The following is a 21267-nucleotide window of genomic DNA, read 5'->3' as shown; positions in this document are numbered from 1 at the left end:
GGCACCGCTCATCTCAGTGTTTTGTTTCGGGTGTGTTCTGATGGGAATTGCCATTTCCCCAAAGCGAAGGCTAAGACAGAGGGTGGTCCGGCATGTAGCCCGGCTCCGCAACCCTGCTTTCTGCTTCATCTTCCAGCCAGCAACAGCACCTGTGTTCAGTCCCTCTGAACAACACTTGGGTGGCTGGCAGTGTCGAATCCTCCTACAAAATTATAGTTCCTCATAATAACTGCTCATCTTCCATTCATTTGTGTTGCAACTCTATTTTAGAGGCTGATTATTTTTTTCTCTTGAGCAAGAGAAATCAGTTAGAACCAAAATAATTCAAGAAATCAATACAGCCTTTACCAAGTGAAGGCAGTAGTATTCACCTGTATTTCTATGACATGGGCATTTTGGTAATTGGCAGATGATAAGATAAGTTGACAAAAACTTGGGCCTGGAAAGCTGCAAAGGTAAATTTGATACATGTTTTGCTAAACATGACCTATTTGTCAATGCAAAAAAAAAGGAGAAAATTATGCCATTTAAGAATTAAAAATATATTCCTTCTCTGATTCTGTATGCCCTTTGATATGTCCATCACACAAATAAAAAGAGGTCTAAGAGGACCCATCTCACTTAATATGTTTAGGGAATCTTGAAAATGTGTCCCCTCCAGGGTGTCCTGGAACAGAACAAAAGGCATTCCCAGTGAAAGGGTGAACTGGCCCCAGTAAACTTCTTTGAAATCTAAGCCCTTGAGTTTGGCTGTCCAGCTGTTGCAAGGTAACATGGCCTTATGTTAGAAAATAGTCTGTTCTTACTGTGGCTTCCATGAGTAGCCTTTGTAGTTTTCTGAAACGTTTTCATGACAAGATGGGTTAAAGGAGCTGGTTCTATTTTAGATTCTGCTTCCTGAGTCTTAGTATCTCCCTGTATAAAACAGGCACTAAGACAAAGCTTAGTTAGATGTACTGCTAAAAAAAATCATAACAAGAATATCTTATCTCTCCTAAAGTATGATTCTGTGTGACAGGTAATTTATTTCATAAAGTTCTTTAAATTGCTTTTATTGATTTTCAATTCTATTTGGTTTCATGAATTTTTAAAAAATTTATAATCCTCATTTTTAAATTGTTCGAAGGAAGAATTAATCTTTTAGAAATTTAAGTCCTTTTGAAAACTATTTCTGTATCAAGTTTTTATCTGTAATTGGAAAAACATCTTGTTCTTTCTTGGTTTAGGTTCTGTTAGATCAGGTGACTTTTCCTCCCCCAGTGTGGCTCTGAACTTCTACTTCATGAAGATCTGTATTCATGTCAAGCAGATATCACAAATCATTTTCACTGCTAACTCTAATTTTAATTATATAATAGTAAAAAGATAATATTACTTACAGAGGGGGAAAAAAGATGTTTTCCTTTCTCAGGTACCCTGGTAATATATGCAAAAAACTATTAGTGCTGTCTGTGTCTTCAGATCTTCATTATGTTCCGTTTAGAATGGTGTTTAGGTTTTAGTTTTGTTTCAGTCCTAGGGGTTGAACCCAGGGGTGCTTTACTGCTGAGCTGCATCCCCAGCTCTTTTTATTTTTTATTTTGAGATAGGGTCTCACTAAGTTATTGAGGGCCTCGCTGAATTGCTGAGACTGGCTTCCAGCTTTCCACCGTCCTGCCTCAGCTTCCCAAGGCAATGGGATTATAGGCACTATAATCCACTAGCTCCATGACTCTGTTTAGTTTTTAAAGAACATATTCACACAGCAGTTCTTCTCATTTTTGCACTAGATATAAGTTCACTTATCTTTCATCGTATATTAAAAATTTGAATATGCTTGATATCTGTTCATATTGCATCATGTTGCCCAATTCTAGGATGTCATTCCCTGATTTCAAGGAATTTGCTTAAATGTATAATCTTGAGTACTAATAATTCTTGTAATATTAATATCATACATTTGTGATATGAAAAAGAAGAGGTTTGTTTTCATGGAGGGTAATCATATTCACTTTATTGTATACCAGTTTTCTTTCATTATTTTAGTAATTCACAAGTGCATATATATATGGGTTTTGTTAACCAAATAAACATATCAAAAGATGATGTAACTGGTGTGTCCAGAGTGTAAATATGTAAAATTGACAAGCATAACTTAACTATACTGAGCAGAGGACAGAAGAAATGACACACAGGATTTGAGTCTCTTAGATCTGACTGTGCCATTGCATGTCACAGGTCAGGGAGAGGATGAGGCCTCCTGGCCACAAAAAGGGCTGTCCTGTTCAGTGGTAGAGCTAGGAAAATGTTTAAATGACACCTGGGTGCAGTGAAATTCTGCTAAATTCATAAGTTTATTCAAGATTTCTTTTTTGTATTTCACCAAACACTGCAAACATCTTCCCCTGGAAACTCCGTAGGCTTCACTTGAGTGCTGTGTCTCTTTGCTTGCACGGGAGCCTTAGTACATAGAACACACCCCAAGTTCCAGGTATCCTTTTAATCTTGAGGGGCTCAGAAGAACCTGGCTATCCCATTTTACCATGTAGTTTTAAATACAAGTTACTTTCAGAGGGTGCATGTTAAATAGAGCTGGCTTTGATTTATATACGGGCATATATACCTTTATTATAATATCCTATGTTAATCTACTTTGTGGATAAAAATACCAGTGTTTAAGGTGGTAGAGAAAAGCTTCATGAATGTGTAGACTTATTTTATCTCTAGAATTTGAGATCATATTGATTTTTCATAGCATAACAAATATTTTTTAATGTGAATATGGATTTAAATAGGTGGAAAACAAGTTATTTAAAATATTAAAGACATTTTCTCTCTTTGTTATCTAGACCAGTTATAAATTCCTTTTTATTGGTTGTGCTTCATTCAGCTGTGGAACATTTAAGAGGAAAACCCCATTTTGCTGGGGTAACAGGTTTTTCTTTATTTGAAAACAGGTGTAAATTATAAAGATAATTCAATTTGCTATAAAAATATAAAGAAAAGCTGAATTGGGGGGACTTTGGTGTCCTGAAAGTGCTGCCTAAATCTTAGCAATGACCGCCACATGTTGGCATGCTACTAGTCACCAGCAACCACTCCTAACCAACAAGAGGGAAAGTAATAGCATCTAGAACATTTTGTCTTTAAACCAAGGTGTCAGGTTTATATTTTATCCGTAAAAAATGTAACATGAATATATTTGACATCTACCTCAGCAAACAAATTAATGCTAATTAAAGATTAATGTGTTGTAATTAGCATTAAAAATGCAATTAAATTGTGAGTAAATGGACCAGGAATAGAAAATTGTTAGACGTCTCACTGCCTGGTTTTCATATTCTGCCTTTTGTTTTTGCAGCAAATAGAGGAAGCGGGGCAGCAGGCAGCTCCCAGACTGGAGACGCTCTGGGGAAAGCACTTGCTTCGGTGAGGAAGTATTGACTTTGGACTCCACATGCACCATTGTAGCAGGGTGAACTTTAATCAGAAGTGGACATTTGGAATTTTAGAAAATGAATGGCAAAATAGCTTTGATTTTTGGAAAATGCTAACTTTCTTGCATAATGGTCGTTGGAAAAGTTGACAGGGAAGCTGTTTTGTGTCCTGTCCGTGACTTGTCTCTTCCATGTTGTTTGCTCACAGTGTTGGCTGAGCCACCACATTCAGTTATCGATCTAGGGATGTTCTTGGAGCCTTTCAGTTTCTAGATTTTCTGTGTAGATTTCTTTTCTTTTTTTTTTTTTTTCCTCTAATGTAGTGTGGTGCTCATTGACCATTAAGACTAATTCTGCAAGGACAATTCTAAAACAGTTTGGAAAAGGCATTTGAAAAAAAAGGAGGAATTGTCACATTATTGGCACCTGGGGGACTCTGCTTCTCTGCTTTGCCCAGCCACTGCCAGGAAGCCAGAGTTAAATGTTTCTCTTCCCGGATGCTCCCTGGTGACAAAATGGCACGCCTTATTTGTCTGAGGGACTATACCTGATATTTTGGTCAAAAACCAAACATGATCAGTTGCAAATATAAGTGGAGGTTGTCTCTTTAAGATGTTGTTTCTGGTTGCTTTTTCCTAACCATTGGGAATGTAAAATAAATCCAACTTACATTAGCATTGTGTCCTAAGTAAAAGTGCTTATTTAAATCGGGGCCTTCCTATAGCTTTGAAATCAAATGCCCTAATTACAATTGAAGGAGTTGGAGGTGGAACCTTAGAAATGATCCTGTCGAGCCTCTCATTTTGTAGTAATGGTTGTTAAGTTTTTCATTTTAGACTATTGGTACTGTAGTTAATGGTTACGTGTATTTGATAACTCATAAGATTTAGATGAATTACATTGGTAGCTTTGTAGTTTTCAAAACTGTAAATTGTTTATTCCTAATAATGAGGGTTATTTTTTCCTCCCTGCTGTTGAAGATCTATTCTCCAGATCACACTAACAACAGCTTTTCATCCAACCCTTCAACGCCCGTCGGCTCTCCTCCTTCTCTCTCAGGTACTGTATTTTAAATCGCATTTCATCATAGTAACAGTTTCTGAGAATGATTTCCCTTTTATACTTGCTGCTGTAGCAGATAGAAATTCACTCCCCCCCGCAAATCCCAAAACATTGCAGACAAATAAAACAGGATGGGAGAGACAGATTACAATATGACAGTACATTTACGTCCAAAATCTTTCTTAAAAATTAGATGATCCTTTTAGACTACACAAGCACATGAAAAATTTATTTCTTAAACTTTTCTTAGCTCTGCCAAAAACTCCCAACAGCAGAATGATATATTCCAACAAAACATCTCAGATGAAAAAAACTCAGTTAATATAATTGTAAATATGAATATAGACTATATACTCATCAAATGTAGGCTACTTACACGATCACTTCCTGCAGACATTTCAGCTTTTCCAAATTCCCTGTTTAAAATATATGCCATTGGAATATTTTGGAGAAACTTGTAACTTTGTAAATAAATTGTGAAATAATTTCTTTGGTGCATAGGAGATGTTTGCCTCTAAAATATAACAAATTAACATGAAATATATCTTCATATTGAATAATTATCCGTTGAAGGGTATGTCAGTAAGTCATTTAACTTTTCAGAGGTGCATTTAAGAGACAATATCTTTTGTGTGTAAATGCGTTTAGAAAACCTTACCTAATATCTGTCTCACCCTGAAAAGAAAATAGGTGGCTTCCAAACAAAACTAAATCACATGCATACCTGCCTGAAAGCTGACCTTACTGTAGTTCATAGTGGGTCCCCTATCTAAATGTTGCATCCTTGAACCCTATTTTATCCCCCATATGCAACTTTCATATGGCCCACTATAAATTGGGTTCCCTGATAGAGAATGGGAAGTTTCAGATTGTTGCAAAACTTTCACATAAGTGATGATGATGACTAAGACTCGATTTCATATCAGCTCTTTCCAAGCTCCCATGATAGGGGAGGGTCACAGAATAAGGAAAGGGATGGGTAATGGCATCCTGAAATCCATGTGTCTAAAGAGGCCAAGTTGAAACTGAAAGAAATAGAGATGATCGTAAGAATTTAAAGAAGTATTCCCTGTTTTGCAATTGGAAAGTGAAGTCCAGTGGTGTTGTACTCTTCTAGTTCTACACCAGATTCTTAGGCTCTGAAAAAGTGACCTCCAGTGCAGTGTCTAGAACCAGAGAAGGGTTGGGTAGGAAGGACTTGAGACAGTAGGGATAGAACATCGGAGTGGATGGAACACCACATTCCCCATTTCAAACAAAGCATCTCTAATTCCATGTGTTCTAATTTGGAAAAAACAAACAAGCAAACAGTGTTCTGTGGTTTTAAAGTGTGAGAATAACTAATGTAGACTGATGACCTGATTCTCTGGATGTGTGTACTGAGGCCCAGTGAGTGTAGACAGTTAGATTGGAGGTGTAGGTCATTGGTGGAGCAATTTTACCTGGCATGAGAGAGCTCCAGGGTTCAATCCCCAGTATCCTCACAATAAGAAAGGAAGGAATGGAGGGAGGGAGAGAGAAAGGGAGGGCAGGCAGGTTGTGGCTTGCCAAGGTTATGCCATTAGTAATAGCTAGTAAGGCCAGAGCTTGAAGCCTACTCCGTGGCCCCGATTTTAGGTTATGTTGGGACAGGAAAGTGAAGATACATGATCATTCAGGGGACTAGCACACACGCCTGCAGCTTGTGCAGCCTGCTCTAGGTGGAAGGCACAGAAACAAGGCTGCAGATGCCACTTTCTGGGTCCTGGAAATGCATCCTGGGAAGACCACGTGCTGGGGAGAAAGAACTTTTATGAAGATATAAATAAGGGGACAGATTGCTATTTTCACACTGACAGCTCTGTCCAAATTCTGTCAAGAAAAGTAATTGAACAAAATATTCTATTTTTGTTTAGCATAAAAATACACAGGCATACCCAGAAAAGACAGGAAGAATGGATTTTTAAAGTGCTAACAGCATTGGGGCATGCGATTTCAGTGAGATCATAGCTATTAGTTTTTTTTTTTTTTTTTCTTTTTTGGAATTATGTATTTTCTGAGCTTTCTACACTAAGTGCATATTAAATTTAAAATTGGTTTCTATTTATTTTGTAGGTTAGACATAGAATATGTACTCTAATGAGAATCTTTCTTTACCTTCAGGTTTAGTGAGTAGTAAAAAGTTTATTGTCTTCAAGAAAAAATATTAGTTGTTACTCTTATATGGAGTTTTAAAATTTCTGTTTAATGGATTGCTGCTAAGTAATCTCATTCCCTTAAACTGTTTCTGAGAGGCTGCAGTGTAGCTCAGGGCTGAGTTTAATCCCCCTTCCCCAGTCCCCCAAAAATGTTCCTAAAGACTTATGTCACTTCTAGATCACTTTTAAAACAAGTAGCAAAGATGCTTTCCGTTGATGAGGTATTTTGGTTGAACATAAACCAGCCTTGCATAAATATCTAACAACCCTTCCTCTTGTACCCTTCAAGGTACATAAACGCTATAGTGACTGATTTCTTCTACCAGGAGCCTTTCCAACTGAAATTGAGACTCAATTAACTGTTCTCTTATAGCTAGAAGGAAGAGAGGGTCCATGTAAAGTCTGCATGTTTTACACATCAAGTGTTTTCCTGAGCTGGAGAGGTAGCTCAGTGGCCTAGCATGCATGTAGGCCCTGAGTTCATGCCCCAGCACAGCAAAAGATAGAATGAAAGGAAAAGAGAAAATGTTTTCCTTGCCCCAGAATTCTGGTCTTGAGAAGTTCACATGTAGTTACCTTATTGTTTAAGTGAAAGTCATCGTTAAAGAACTCTTTTTAAAGTACATTCAGCTTATTATTAAATTGATGTGGACCTAATTTTAATCCTCATTTTACTATCAGCAGGCACTGCTGTTTGGTCAAGAAATGGAGGTCAGGCCTCATCATCTCCCAATTATGAAGGACCCTTGCACTCCTTGGTAAGTCTCATCTGCTTATCTTCAGTCGCTTTCAGATCCAGGTTTTCCTTTCTACTTCACACTCCAAGGTGCTTATTTTTGCTAATCACTGTGACTCTAGGTCAGTGTTAAACATACCAACTTGATTACAGCCAGTCATGAGACTGCTTGTTTCTGTTTGTTGATGGTTACACAGATAATCCCACAGCATGGAAGGCCCAGGAATCTTAGCATCTAGGACCAGATGAGACTCACACTGACCTCTAGGTTGGGAGAGACCCCTGCCAGTGATTAAATAACTTCCCTGACATCAGCCAGCTATAGCGCCTGCTCATCCGCACAGCAGGAGTACTCAAAGATGCGTGCCACCTCAACTTTGTTTCCCAGAATAACAGGTTTATGGGAGGTTTCCTCTTAACCTCTAAATAAGAGACCTTCTGTTTATTTCCTCATTCACTGTGGTTCTCATAGGAATTCAGTAATATTGTTAATAGTACAGAAGTGCCTACTCTTCAGGAGGAAATAGCTGAACATTTCCATGGGAATAATTTATACTATAAATACTCATGGTGATTCAGTGTCTGACACTTTAGTCTTCCTCGACTCATGGTAGACGGGACTGGAAATATGCATGCACCATCCCTGATCCATGCAGTGTCTGGTCTTCACGTGAGTCAGATGGGGAGGCTAGCCGGAAGTGGGGCAAGCCTGTTAGTCCTTCAAAGCTGAGTTTTCCTTTTTTCCTGAAAATTTCTACATGAAACAGAAGGCATGGATTTGTCTAACTTAGTGTTGTCATGTCAGTGGTTCTGTGTCTTCCCTTTCTGCTCCCTCTTTAAGGAAAATCTAAAGATGAAGTCACAGAGATGGATTCCCTCCTTCATTGCTCTTCTCCTTGCTGGAATATCTGAATCATCCAGCTATGCGTTTTAGCCAATAAAGGGACCCACACAGAGAGACAGCATGTGTGCTACCCAACCCATTGATGGACAGGCTGCATCTAAATAATGCCTAGTTGTTTTAAGAGTTTGCCTCCATCAGTCATTCTCCAGGGCCCATCCATCTACACCAGGCTTTATCCAGCGTAGAACCATAAAGCCTGACAATGGTGTGGACGACAGCTTTAATTCATACGGATTCTGAATGCTCGGAAGCAGGAACCCCCCTCTCCTTCCCCTAGGAGAGCCAGCATTAGGGTGGGCACATGTATGATGTCTCTTCATGCTTGCATTTACACTCAGAAGTAGGCATTCTCATTCCCTTTTTATAAATTAAAAAACTCAGGCTCAAAGAAGGTTAGTGACTTTTCCCAGGTCAAATAAGTAGCAGAGCTAGCAATCTAGGGGAGGTGGTTTAACTCCCAAACCCACCAAATCAAAATGCTCTGTACCATAGACTAACTCCATTAGACACACATTCTTCCTGTTGGTATAGAATAATTAGAAATTGTTTTTCTCATGCAGTAGAGCTGGTCCATCTGTTTGCACAGCACGTGAGGAATAGAGTAGATCATAGCTTGATGCAGTATAGAGCAGCACGAGGTTTAGAGTCCCAAACTCTCGATTCCAACCCTGACTTTACATTTCCTGGCAATATGATACTGAGGACTTAATTTACTTCTTTTCTTTAAGCCTCTTAACCATCTGTATGAAGGGATATTAATGTCTTTTCTACCTGCAGTACCCATGGGCAATGAGGATCACTGAGATGTTATATTTAAAAGTGTATAGCAGAGACTAATACTTGATATCATTGATGACAGTAAAAAAATGGTGTGTGTGTGTGTGTGTCCACGTTCTTTTTCCTCACTGGTAACTCTAGCAGAGGCCTTACCTAGCTGAGGAATGCTAGAATTCTAATGGTTGGAATGAAAAAGGTCATTGGGCTTGTGAGTGCATGTGAGAGTGACCGTAGAGGGGCTTTGAAGTCATTTAGATATCCTCAGTGAATGAGCAGTTCAAGTCTTTATGATACTTCAGTCTTCAAGTTTTGTTTCACTTTGGTTCACAGAGTTTTGATAATTTTTTTTTCCTGTAAAAGACTTGGGGTCCTTACATACACATATGCATGTGCACATGTAGGCTGGGATTGATAGTAGATAAAAAACAACAAACACAGGTTAAAAACTCATTAGGAAACCAAAATCTTTATGTTTTACCTGTCTCTGACTTGATGATAATTTAATTGGGAAACCACAAATAGGCTATCTTCCCATTGCTAATTTTTTTGAACTCTTAACCAGTCTCTTCCAGAATGTTTTGGGTTTTTGTTTGTCTGTTTTGTTTTTGTTGTTGTTTTTAGATATGCACCTACTAGAATAAAATGTAGACCCAACTCGACATCGTGGTGGCTTAGAAACCGAATGGTCTTTTGTAGAATAATCTAAATTCTCTTTCAAGCTAATGCAGTTCAGTATTGCATGTGCACACAGTATTGCCCTGGAAGAATTTTTGAGTTTACTTTTTCATGAAAAAACACTGTAATTTTAGCATCAACATTTTCCACCAGTTTTTTAGGAAGGACATTATGTATTTTTATTATTGTTCTAAGGAAATAAACTTTATTGGAAACATATATTCAAGAACCAAAGTGTGGTTCGTGTCGACCAAAGCTCTCCTTATATAACCTATGCATATATTTCAAACTGTATCAAACTCTACATCATTCATTAACCAACAGCAAAGCCGAATTGAAGATCGCTTAGAAAGACTGGATGATGCAATTCATGTTCTCCGGAATCATGCAGTGGGCCCATCCACAGCTGTGCCTGGTGGTCACGGGGACATGCATGGGATCATCGGACCTTCTCATAATGGAGCAATGGGTGGTCTGGGCTCAGGGTACGGAACCGGCCTTCTTTCAGCCAACAGACATTCACTCATGGTAAGTGATGAGATTTGTAGACTATACAAATTTGTACAGGCTTAAATACTATGGCTACTGGCTTTTCAAAGCAGCTTTATTGAACTAATAGAACTTTACCCATTTATACTTTATATAATTCAGTGTATTCTAGTGCATTCACATGATTGTGTAGCCATCACAACAGGCTAGTTTTAGGACATTTTTGCCCACTGCAAAAAGAAAAGAAAACTCATTAAGCACTTATTTCTCACCCCTGTCCCAACAACCACTGATCTGCTTTGTGTCTATAGATTTGCCTAATTCTGGACATTTCCCATAGATTGAATCATACGACACGTTACTCTTTTTGACTAGCAGGTATTACTTAGAGTAATCTTTTCAAGGTTTATCTATTTTACCATGTATTAGAGCTTCATTTGTTTTCATTGCCAAATAATATTCCATTGCATGGCTAGACCACATTATTTTTATCCATTTATTAGGTGATAAGATACTTGAGTTGTCTCTGGTTTGGGGCTATTATGAGTAATACACCTATAAATGTTCATGTAAGAGTTTTTGTGTGGACACATGTTTTCCATTCACCTAGCATGTATCCAAGAGCAAGTTACAGGCCACTGCTGGTGTTTTAAACCATTCATCTTGGTGACTTTGATCAAAGGGTGTGCAGCAGGGCTGAAATTTCAAATATGAACAGGTTGGGATTATTATTATTATTATTATTATCATTATTATTATCATCATCATCATCATCATCATCATTGAAGAAGCCAGAATGGTACCTTGTGTCCTGAGTATGAGAGGTAGAAATATATGATGAATTTGTCTGTGGACATATGTTATGGGACTGTATAATTTAATGTAGGAGAATAGTTTTGCCACCACCTATTTATAATCTTTATAAATCTTTAAAACAGATTATGAATAATCTGTTAACAGATTTGTCCACATGACAATTGTAAGTTCTCTTTTGCTCTTTTGAAAGGTTTTTAGGGAGCATCGTTTTTGGGATATTACAAAGATACCAAGAATCTTAACAAAATATTAAGTGGTGACAGTTTATGAGGTGACTAAATGGGTAGAGAATTTGATGCTATTACAATAATTCTGCTCCATCCAGACTCCTGCCTGGTTATTAAACACCTTAGTATCCTATTCTGTCCCTTCTAGGCTTTTTAAAAATTGCTTTAATGAAGGTATGTTTTCCAGTATCACTGTTGCATCTTTGGTTTAAAGACAATTCTAAGAGGAAACACAAAATAAGTATAAATTATTAGGAAGTTCTTCAAGTTCTTGCTAAGAGTATTCTTGTGTCCTTTCAGTTTCTTTTACTGAAAGGCTAAGATGAAGAGTACTGTCCTGAGCAGTGTAATATCAAAACCTGCAACCAATTTGAAACCCAAAATACTGGTTTATAAATAGAAGCAATGAACTCACTTCTGAAATGTGGAAAGATATTTTTTGAATGCCAATGCTAAATCTTTTTTTCTTTTTCTTTTTTTTTTTTCCTTTTCCTTTTCCTTGACCTCTACCCTAAAAATTCATCACTGAGTAAAAATTATCTGTTCATAGTGGTTGCTAAGAGTTTACAAAAGGAAAGTCTAGATTTTAATTTAGCTTGGCCTCAGGTAATGTGTCCAATACACTTGGGATGCATATAATATGAGATTTTCGTTTGTACAGCTCTTTTTTTTTTTCTGACTACGATGTTTAAACAATACTGCTTTTAATTAAGAAATCTGGCTTTATTAAAAGCCAGATCTGTGACTTATAACCATTTCTGTATATCTGCTCTCAATCAAGAGAAAAATAGTTCAATTTCTGTAGCTGTGTTCGTTTTGCGTATGTTAACCGGATGCAGCACGGAGCCAGGGCATTGCTGCAGAGGCTGTCTTTTCCATGAATATGTACAGTTCTTAAGTACCAGATGTAGGTTAAGTGGTTCTTTAACATATTAAACTATACATAGACGCTTTTGGGAACTATTTGACCTTTGAATTGCCTCCTCTTTGAGTCTGATTCAGAGATGGGATGGAAGGAAAAGCCTAGAATTATTTTTGGAGATGGGGAATTGAACTGATTTTAGTGCAGGGGAAAAAGGAGAGATTTCCCATTTTTAAAAGGGAAATAACTGGCCAATATTACACAGACACCTCTTGGATTGAATTGGGGGCGGGGAGGAACTAGATAGAAGCGATAGAGCTGCCAGTTTTGTTGACAAGGAGAAGTTCCTGTTCACTTTTCTGAGACATTTTGTATTAAATCAAGGACAGCCAGGGAGCCAGCCAGATCATGGTGCAACTCCAGTCAACAACCTGCTGCATCCGACCCAAATAGGGGCTAGTCATCTTACTCCTTTTCTTCTTGAAAAACCATTTATCATGTGCATGGAATCTGAACGCCTCAGCCTAAACATCATTAATGTGTGTGGAAGAGGCTGGATTGGCATTATCATTTCTTGTACAAACTGGTATGAATTTTAAACAACAACAACAACAACAACAACAAAAAAAAAACCCTAAGAACAAAGGAAATAGTTTTTGAATTTAGTCAGTCTAACATTAGCCTTTGACCATTGGATACATTCCACGATAAAAAGGAAGTTTAAGGGGAAACACACACACAAAAAAGGCAAAACAAAAATCCCCCGTCCCTTCCCCCCAACAACAACAACAAAAAAAAAATTCAAGGAGGATACTGGTAATGTTTTCCACATTTGAATTTTAATACATGAAACAGGCTATAAACTTCGGCCAGCTGCAGTAAATAAAGTAGCAGCGGGAGGTATGCACCGGAAACGCGGCAGAAAGCACTGGAAAGAGGCACACAGGGCCGCACACCTTCCTGTGTCCTGGAGGGGAAGTGAGGTGCAGGAACTCCAGACTCATCCCGGGGCGGGTGCTGGTTTGAGCAGGTCTCCTTTCCAGCTCCCCTTCATCGCTCCTTCTGGTTAAGGAATAGACAGTTTTGAATCCTCTTGACCTCCGTGCTCTTCTAGTTCCTTCCCTCCCCACCTCCTGAAAATCAAAACAAAATGGCTTGATAACTTGGAAGATGATGTAAGCCTTTCTTTTTTGCAGCAGCTTGAATTTGTGGTGGGGAAAGCTGTGGTTCTGCCTCAGCTATTATGTTATCTCATTTAATTGCTAACATATTGTACTTAGCTTTTGATTCACAAAAATGTTTTCCTTGGAGTTCTGAAGTAGGTCTTCTGTGATTTACTAAGTATTAGTGTAATGAAAGGGTTTTTTTTGTTGTGTGTGTGTGTGTGTGTGTGTTTTTCCCCCACTCAGCGGCATGGCTGCTAGCACCAGAGAGCAAGGCAAACGAGTATTATTTGCCTAGGCCTTTTTCTTACTCAAAAACTTCCACTGGCTTTCCATTGTCTGTAAGATAAAGACCAATTCCTTATCCCTGCATTTAAGACCCATGTCCACTTACCAGAAGCCTTCCATTTAGCCATTCCATCATGCTGGAAGTTCTCTAGCGAGAGCAGTCTATGCATCTTAACAGAATTTTCCCAGAATGCTCTTTCTTGTTAGGTGCTTCTCTCTGGCTTGGCCTGCCTATCCACTTCTCTCAACCTGCCTATCCCCACCATTCTCAATGTTCTAACTCATATTCTTCCTCTTCCAGGCAGTCTTCCCTTGCTGTTCCTGCCCATGATAGTTGATTTCTGGTCCACTCTCAAAGCACTATGAGTCATTCCATTTCTAGATATTTATCTTACCCAGCTACACATAACTCGGCATCTTTTATAGGTGTAGACTTTTGCCTTACCGACAGTTGTAAATTCCTTGAGCACCACATGTCTCCTTCTCCATAAATAGATCATCCATCAAAAGGGAAGAAGAGACACCAACATTCTCAGTGTCTGAGGTGTTGCCAGCCCCCTTGCTAGGTCCCATTTACAGTATATCAAGCCAACTACACCAGAGCCCACTGGGGTGACTCATAGTGGCCACTGAGCCCCAGGGGGGTTGAGCAGGTAGTCTTAAGGCATTCAGCTGGATTTAAGCTCAGATACATGGACCCCAAGCTCCATGCTCTTTTTTACTTCCATGAGTACTCCGCAGAGATTGTCAGTGCACTTTTTGACAACTAATTTTCAGGGCTAAAAGCTTGTGATTTTCAAATCTTGACCAGTGTTGGGTGGCAGAAGAAGTTTGCAGGTATTTTATGGCCAAGATCCCAGAGCTTGTCTTCCCCCTCCCCATGGGGTTGCATGCTCAGGGTAAAACCCACATTGTCTGTGCACTTGTTCTTAAGTCAACATGCTTGTGCTAAGTAGCCAAGCATGTGAATTCTTACATGAGTTCTTGAGTTAGTAAATATTCAGTTATTTTTCTTACATAACCACCTAGTTTTCTTACAGAATCAAAGTAGAAAGCTCAGAATGTGGGAGAATAAGGAAACAATGGGCCTTGCCACTAACATAGTTAGAAACTTACCAAATATAATCCCTTCTGCACCTCAGATGTTCCCATGGTTAATCCTGATATTGGATTTTTAGATTCCCTATCAATTATTGACACGGCAATTTCCCAAATTTAATTCTCTCCACTATTCATACGTTATTCATACCACCAGATGAGGCCTGGAGGAAGCTTTTTAAATGACCTAACCTCTTCTTTTAACTGAATAAGAACAAAACCTATATAGAACAGATCTTCATGTGACTCTGTGTCCCTGATTAGCTCTCAGTGGAGCCAACAACAGTAAGATCATTGAGCTGAAGATCTTCTACATTAACAATATGTAAAATTAATTTGGTTCCCAGTTTTTGTTGTTGTTGTTGTTGTTGTTGTTGAATTCTACTTTTTCATTTCAGAAATATGTAAGAGTGATTACCAGTGTAAGACCCTATACTAAGGTATGTTCTTTGCTCTGAAGGAGTTCACAGACTAGATAGAAAGGACTAGTATATTTAAACAAATTGCTGCATATGGGTCTACTAGACCCCACAGGAGAACAGAACTCTCTTAATCCAGGAGGAAATGTCACATGGTCACTTGGTATAGGAGATGTGACCTCCTACAAGAATGACCCTCGTTGACTTGGGGACAGAGGAGGCCAGTGGAACTAACTTTACCCCCATACCTGTCCTTTGCAGTATCCCCCACAGCCCCTCCCTAGACCCCCAGGTGGGGTTGTGAACACAGTTCAGAAACCATGCGTATCAGTCAACCTTCGCCTACTTTACTTTTTTTTTAATAACATTTTTAGTTTGATTTCGAATTAAGTAGGATTTATCCAAAGAATACATATTAGGGGAAAAGCACCTTTTTCTTTAACTGACATTAAGCATATGAGAACTTCTACCACTGACAGCTTTATAGGACACTTAAATTGATTTCTCTCTCATAGTTGAGTTCAAACCATTGCATTTTAGATTCTAAAAGTGCCTCAGAAGTCAGTTAGCCCATTGCCCTGGTTTTGCTGCTGAAGACCGAGGAAAGGGGAAGTGACCCAAGCTGGGGGACTTGCTGGTTAATGACTGAGCTAGGATTAGAAAACCAGACCAGCCAACCACTAGACCAGTGCACTTTGTACTGCATCCCCACAGCCACAGCAGACTTCCTCTCTAGCCTAATATCATACCAGTTTCAAAACTGTGACTGATATCACCAAGCATTCTGTTATTCTGACTTAACTTAATGAAACCCAAGAAAACTCCTTAGTTGCCCCTTGGCCGCTTACAGCAAGTAGCTATTTAACTCTGCCAATAATACTTGGCAACACAAAAGGGTACCCAGAGGGCACTGAGGTGGCGTCCTGGCTGGCGTTTCTGGTGGGGTGCCATGGGAGCAACGGGAGCCGGGAAATGCTCTTGCAGCGTGACCCCTCCACATAGTGTGTTCAGCAGCGTCACCCTCATTTGCAGCCTGGCTCTTCTGTTTTCACCGATTTTTTTATTCTATGAAGTTCCGTGTCAGTATAAATCTGTACTTCGTTTCTGCACCGTTGTTACCTTAGAATCTCAGAGACCTTAGATGTCATCTCACTCAGATTTCCGTACCAGCTACTTGCCAGACCGTTGACAAGCCTGGGTTAACATCCTTCCTCCAGCGTGAATGGCTCCAGATGCCCCTGCGGACCATTTCCATCACACGTTTGAAAATTCTTCCTGGGTCTAGCCAAATGTGCTTCTCTGCGTGCTCTTTCTTTTTCTGTTTACTGGGAGTTGCCCCAAAATCCAACGAATGCTTGAAAAACTTTCTTATTTGAAGACAGTCTATTGAGTGTTTTTTTTTTCTTTAAATTAAACATTTGTTTTATTTTTACAGACACATTTTGAGTCTGTAAAAATAAAAAAATATTTTAATAAAAAAATAATTAAAAGGTAAAACTAAAAAAAATATTAAACATTCATATGTTCAAATATTTAACCTAAAATAATGTCTGGCTCCCCCTCATGAACCCCATGACTTTCTGACGCACTCTCCCTAGTCTATCCAGGATCCTCCCCCGCCCCCACCGAAGGACCTTAGTGTGTAGACTCTCAGACCCATCACAACACTCAGGGAAGAACTGTCACAGTGAACCAGAGTGGGCACATCACGTCCCCTGTTCCGTACCTTACATCTTCATTAAGGCCACCTGGCAAAATCCTGTTTGCTCTTTGTAGTGCCTTCATCATCCTGCTGACTTATATTGAACTTGTAATCAGCTGAAATCCATAAGCCACATGTCTCCCAGCAATCCTTGTGCACTTTACATTGTACCTGTACAGAGTGTCCCTTAATGCCTTTGAATTTTATGTTGCAGCCTTCCATCTGTTGGCCATGTGAAGGTCTACCTCAGGTCCACCTTCAGTCACATACTCTGCTGGCTCTTTGTTGGCAAATGTGATGGGTGCCAGGAAGGCCCACTTTAAAGCCACTGATAAAACGTTGACCTGGGAAGACAAAGGCCAAAAGCGCTGAGACTCAGTATTACAGGCATTCTCGCTACACTTACTGTCCCCTCCCCTTAGTGTTTAATATCTCAGCCAGTTCTGTCCCCCTGGTCTTACTCTTACAGTCTTCCTTCTCTCAGGTCCATAGCCTGTCACAAGAGACCAGGCTCACAGCAGTCATATAAATGAGGACATGAGGTTTGTCCAGAAAGACTTGTTCTTGATGAAACCAAACCAAGTTTGAGAGGTCACTGTCTCTATTTTAGAGCACTCCAAAATTGTCTTTTAAGCAGCCTGTTACAGAATTCCACCCAAGATCTTAATCATCAGCATCATTTTTCAGTAGCTCCTGTGTTGTTGGAATTAGGACATTCATCTATTTCTGGCATTCTTCTGTCTCTCCTAACCTCCTCAATTATCAGTTATTATTGAAAACAGATTAGCAGCATCTTTAGAATCCTTAAGCTTATCCCAGAAAGATATTCTGCAAAAGTCAGAATGGTTTTGAATGCAGCTGCAGTAGTAAGGACATTTCCTGTTTATTCAGCCACCCCTAGAAGAGGTGGTTAGGACAGCAGCAGACCTCCCGGGTCTCACTGCAGTGGGTCCAGATTAGGTGCATCCCCCTTTCCCCCCACACCTATTTTACTCAAATATAGGTTCCATGACACTGAAATAGTCATTCAGTTTTCATTGGATGTCTAACCCAAAAGCCTGCTCTCTGGGCCCCAAGGACAAACAAATTCTAGTTCTCTAATTTTATTTCCCTAAATATGTGTTTAGCATTCTGTAGCCATGACCTTTAAATAAATAAATGTTTAAAACTTTTTTGTTGCCAGGCACAGTGGCAGGAGCCTGTAATTCCAGTGACTTGGGAGACTGAGGCAGGAAGGTCACAAGTTCAAAGCTAACCTGGGCAACTTAGTGAGGCTGCGTCTCAAACTTTCAAAATAAGAAAGGCTGGGGGTGTAGCTCAGTGGTAGAGTACCCCTTGGTTCAATCCTTAGTACTAAAACAAAAACAAAGAAAAAAATCTTTTATCTTTGCTTTAAGATATTAAAAATATAACTTCATTATATTCTTAGGTAGTTTTCTTCTTAAATAATGGAGGAAAAAGCAAGCAGTTATGTTTAATAGCCCCATCGTCATTACTTTTGATTGAACTTTTACTAGCTACAAGGACACAACCCTAAATTACCCATAAATTGGAATAGGCATAACCTTTGCATTATAAAAAATGTAACATTACCCTTGTTTTCTCCAGAAGGCAGACTTTTCTACAGGGAAAGATATATATTGTATACTTTAGGAAACACACAAATGTTCACCTGGTCTGCATCTGCTTGCTTCAGATGCTGCTGGAGATGCTCAGAGGTGTTAAGAGAAAGTCTGATCTACCGGCCTTTGATCCTGGTAGATGTCTAACTTTAGTGCAAGGTGGAATTCTGAAGCCACCTAACAAAGTGATTGAGACAGGAAAGTCTAGAGCAGGTGTCATTGAGCTCACATTAGTCCATGTAGAATTTCAGCAGAGATAGGATAGAAAAGTCATTCCCAAACCACAGAATAAGCATGATTTAAAAAAAAAAAAAAAGAAAGAAAGAAAAGAAAAAGGAAAGAAAGGCCCTTATATGCTCAAACAGAAGTAAGGAAATTGCTTGATGATCCAGCCCTGCAGCTGGTGGCCACGCCGAGCAGCCCCTCCTCCACAGCACGGCAGCTCCAGCAATTGGCTCCATCATTTCACATGGGAGTCCACAGGAAGAGCGAGTTTTCATGTATATTTTTTACATCCAAATTAAATTAACTCATGGAATTTTCCACCCTTAGGAATTAAAGTAGCAGCTCATGAAGTAATTCAGTTATGTCATTCATACCAAAACAGAAAATACTGGCGCGACTTGGCACTGTTTAAAAGCCAAGATCAGTCTTTGGTCGTTTTATATTTTTTCAAATTCCATGGCTGTTGTTATTTTAACTTTTATTGTGGCTGTAAATTTTTCAAATCAAAAGTATCTCAGTTGCCTAGAAAACAGAAAGTGTAGAATGGACTCACAGTAAGAAAAGGGCGTAGGCAGAGCTGCCTTCGGAGAGAAAACTGAAAGCTGGAGCGCCAGCCGTGTTGTCTGCAACGCGAGGGTTCTACCTAATTTGTTGACCTTCACAGTTGTGCATAATTAGAGCTTCCTCTGTATCCATAAATCATCTGAGAACTGTAAAGTTGAGTTTAACCAAAAGATCTGTCCACTATTAGTAACATGAGGTCTGAGGGGAACCATTGTCCTGATACAATGGCCACACTCTCCTAAAAGCAGTTAATTGGATGTATTGTCCAAAACCTGGGCATGGGCTTTCCACATTTCATTTTGCCTTCTCCCCAGCTTCCGCGCAGACCTTCTCGTTTGGAGCTCCAGTGTGTGAAAGTTACTGGAGAATGGTAGTCCCTGGGTAATGTTTCTGTAAGCTGCCCAAAAATTTCCCCCATAGTCTAGATGGGAAACAGCTGGTTTTTGTTTAAAAAGCTGCTTTGCAAAACGTCTGAATCTTGAGATGGAGAACTGAGGTCACCCTTAAAGCAGGTGTCGTGAACAAGTGGGAGAGGCAGGGGGCCCCCGCGCTGGGTTTGCTTCTGCAGGGCATTCCCTGCTCGAGGGAAAAGTGTCCACGTTTGCTCCTTGATTTATAAAAGACACAAACAGGTCTAAGGAAGTAATCGCATTAACAGTACAATTAGAAACTGAGTGTCTTTGAACATAGCCAGTGCTTGAGTGAATAATTAGCCCAGTGTGAAAGAAACCAAAATGGTCATTTCCCCCACAGGGCTTCAGATACAAGGGTTCAAGGCTCCTCTCTCCCTTGGAGATCATAAGTGCTTGAATTTCCTCTTTATATCACACCAGGAATAAAAGAACTATTATTTCAAACAAGTAGTACTGTAGCTAACTAGGTCTTCCGCGTTTTTGGATGCAGGGAAAGGGGATCAAGAAACCTGACATAGGCAAGATCCATACTGAAGCAGTTGTGCAAAAAAGCCAAACAAGAACATGAGGAATTACTAAAGCCCAGCGAATGTCAGGTATCCACCAGTCTGAAGATGAAAGGAAGTCAGCCTCCTCCCCTGGGAGCGGGAGGTTATTAGCAGCTGTTTATCCAGTCAGGAATAGAGATTAACATTGTAAATTTTTTTTTTTTTTTTTAAGAACTAGAAGAAAATTTGTTTGGGAAGTTGGCTCTTTGTATCTAGTCACTGCATTGCCAAAAAAAACTTCCTTTCTCAGAACACATGTACTCGAGTTGAGCAATGTTATGATTCTCTGAGAAGCTCTGGATTACCAAAAAGTCTATCTCCATTAAATAGAACAGAAAAGGGCAGAGGAATGGATGGACTCTTGCCATTGACACGGTCTGCTGCAGACTTTACTAGGCGAAGCTAGCTTTTTGGTCTGTTACCTGTTCTTCAGCCGGACTCTTAAATGGGGCATTCCACCCTTACCCCTCGGACTCCCTCCCAGCTTAACCTTTGCCACTCTGTGGTGCACACAAATGGATTTTGCAAATGCCTACTGCTTGCAAAGGATTTTTTCCTGAGATATTAGGGAAGCTGCTTAGTACTTTTGTGATCCTGACGGGGGAGGAAAAAAAGGAAAAAAGAGAATTGGCATTGGTATTTTTTTCTTGATTCCATGCTACTCTTAATGTCATTTTCTTTTATTAAATCCTTTCTTTTGCTTTTGATCTTATTTATAGCAGAGCCACTGGTCATATGGAAACTATTATTGTATAGCTGGGAGATGAAAGACTTCATTGCAGTTAAATAAGAGTGAATCATTTGGGCCAATAATACACACATACAGTGAGGTACCATTTGTGTCCAAGTGCCTTGTGTTGTTCACTTTGTAGCAGAGTCGTTGAAGTTTATAAAGGGCTTTGCAAAAAATCTGCTTTTTGTAAGAAATATGTAGTCTGACAATATGAAAACACATGTTAACACACAATCCTTAGCTGTGTGCCTCTTCACACACACACACACACACACACACACACACACACACACAAATATTTAAGTAATGCTGCTTATTGGTATAAAAATAGAAATTTTCATTTACAGTTGG

General features: G+C 39.4%; 1 protein-coding gene across 20 annotated transcripts in view; it reads left to right on the top strand.

Moving 5' to 3' along the window:
- TCF4 (transcription factor 4) overlaps positions 1-21267 on the top strand; it is a gene marked incomplete at its 5' end in the record, with an annotated part of 345132 nt that overhangs the window by 306680 nt on the left and 17185 nt on the right. For 17 of the 20 annotated variants that reach the window (XM_079109488.1, XM_079109478.1, XM_079109490.1 and 14 more), the window contains 4 exons: positions 3341-3408; positions 4397-4475; positions 7337-7413; positions 10072-10275. In XM_079109488.1, the coding sequence (XP_078965614.1) occupies positions 3341-3408; positions 4397-4475; positions 7337-7413; positions 10072-10275 (428 nt within the window). The remainder of the gene's footprint in view (positions 1-3340; positions 3409-4396; positions 4476-7336; positions 7414-10071; positions 10276-21267) is intronic. The other 3 variants (XM_079109495.1, XM_079109492.1, XM_079109486.1) reach the window with 1 other exon arrangement.

The sequence above is a fragment of the Sciurus vulgaris genome, assembly GCF_902686455.1.
Source record: "Sciurus vulgaris genome assembly, chromosome: 13".
NCBI lineage: Eukaryota > Metazoa > Chordata > Mammalia > Rodentia > Sciuridae > Sciurus > Sciurus vulgaris.
Note: the sequence above shows the minus strand (reverse complement) of the source record. Positions and strands in the feature narration are given on the sequence as shown.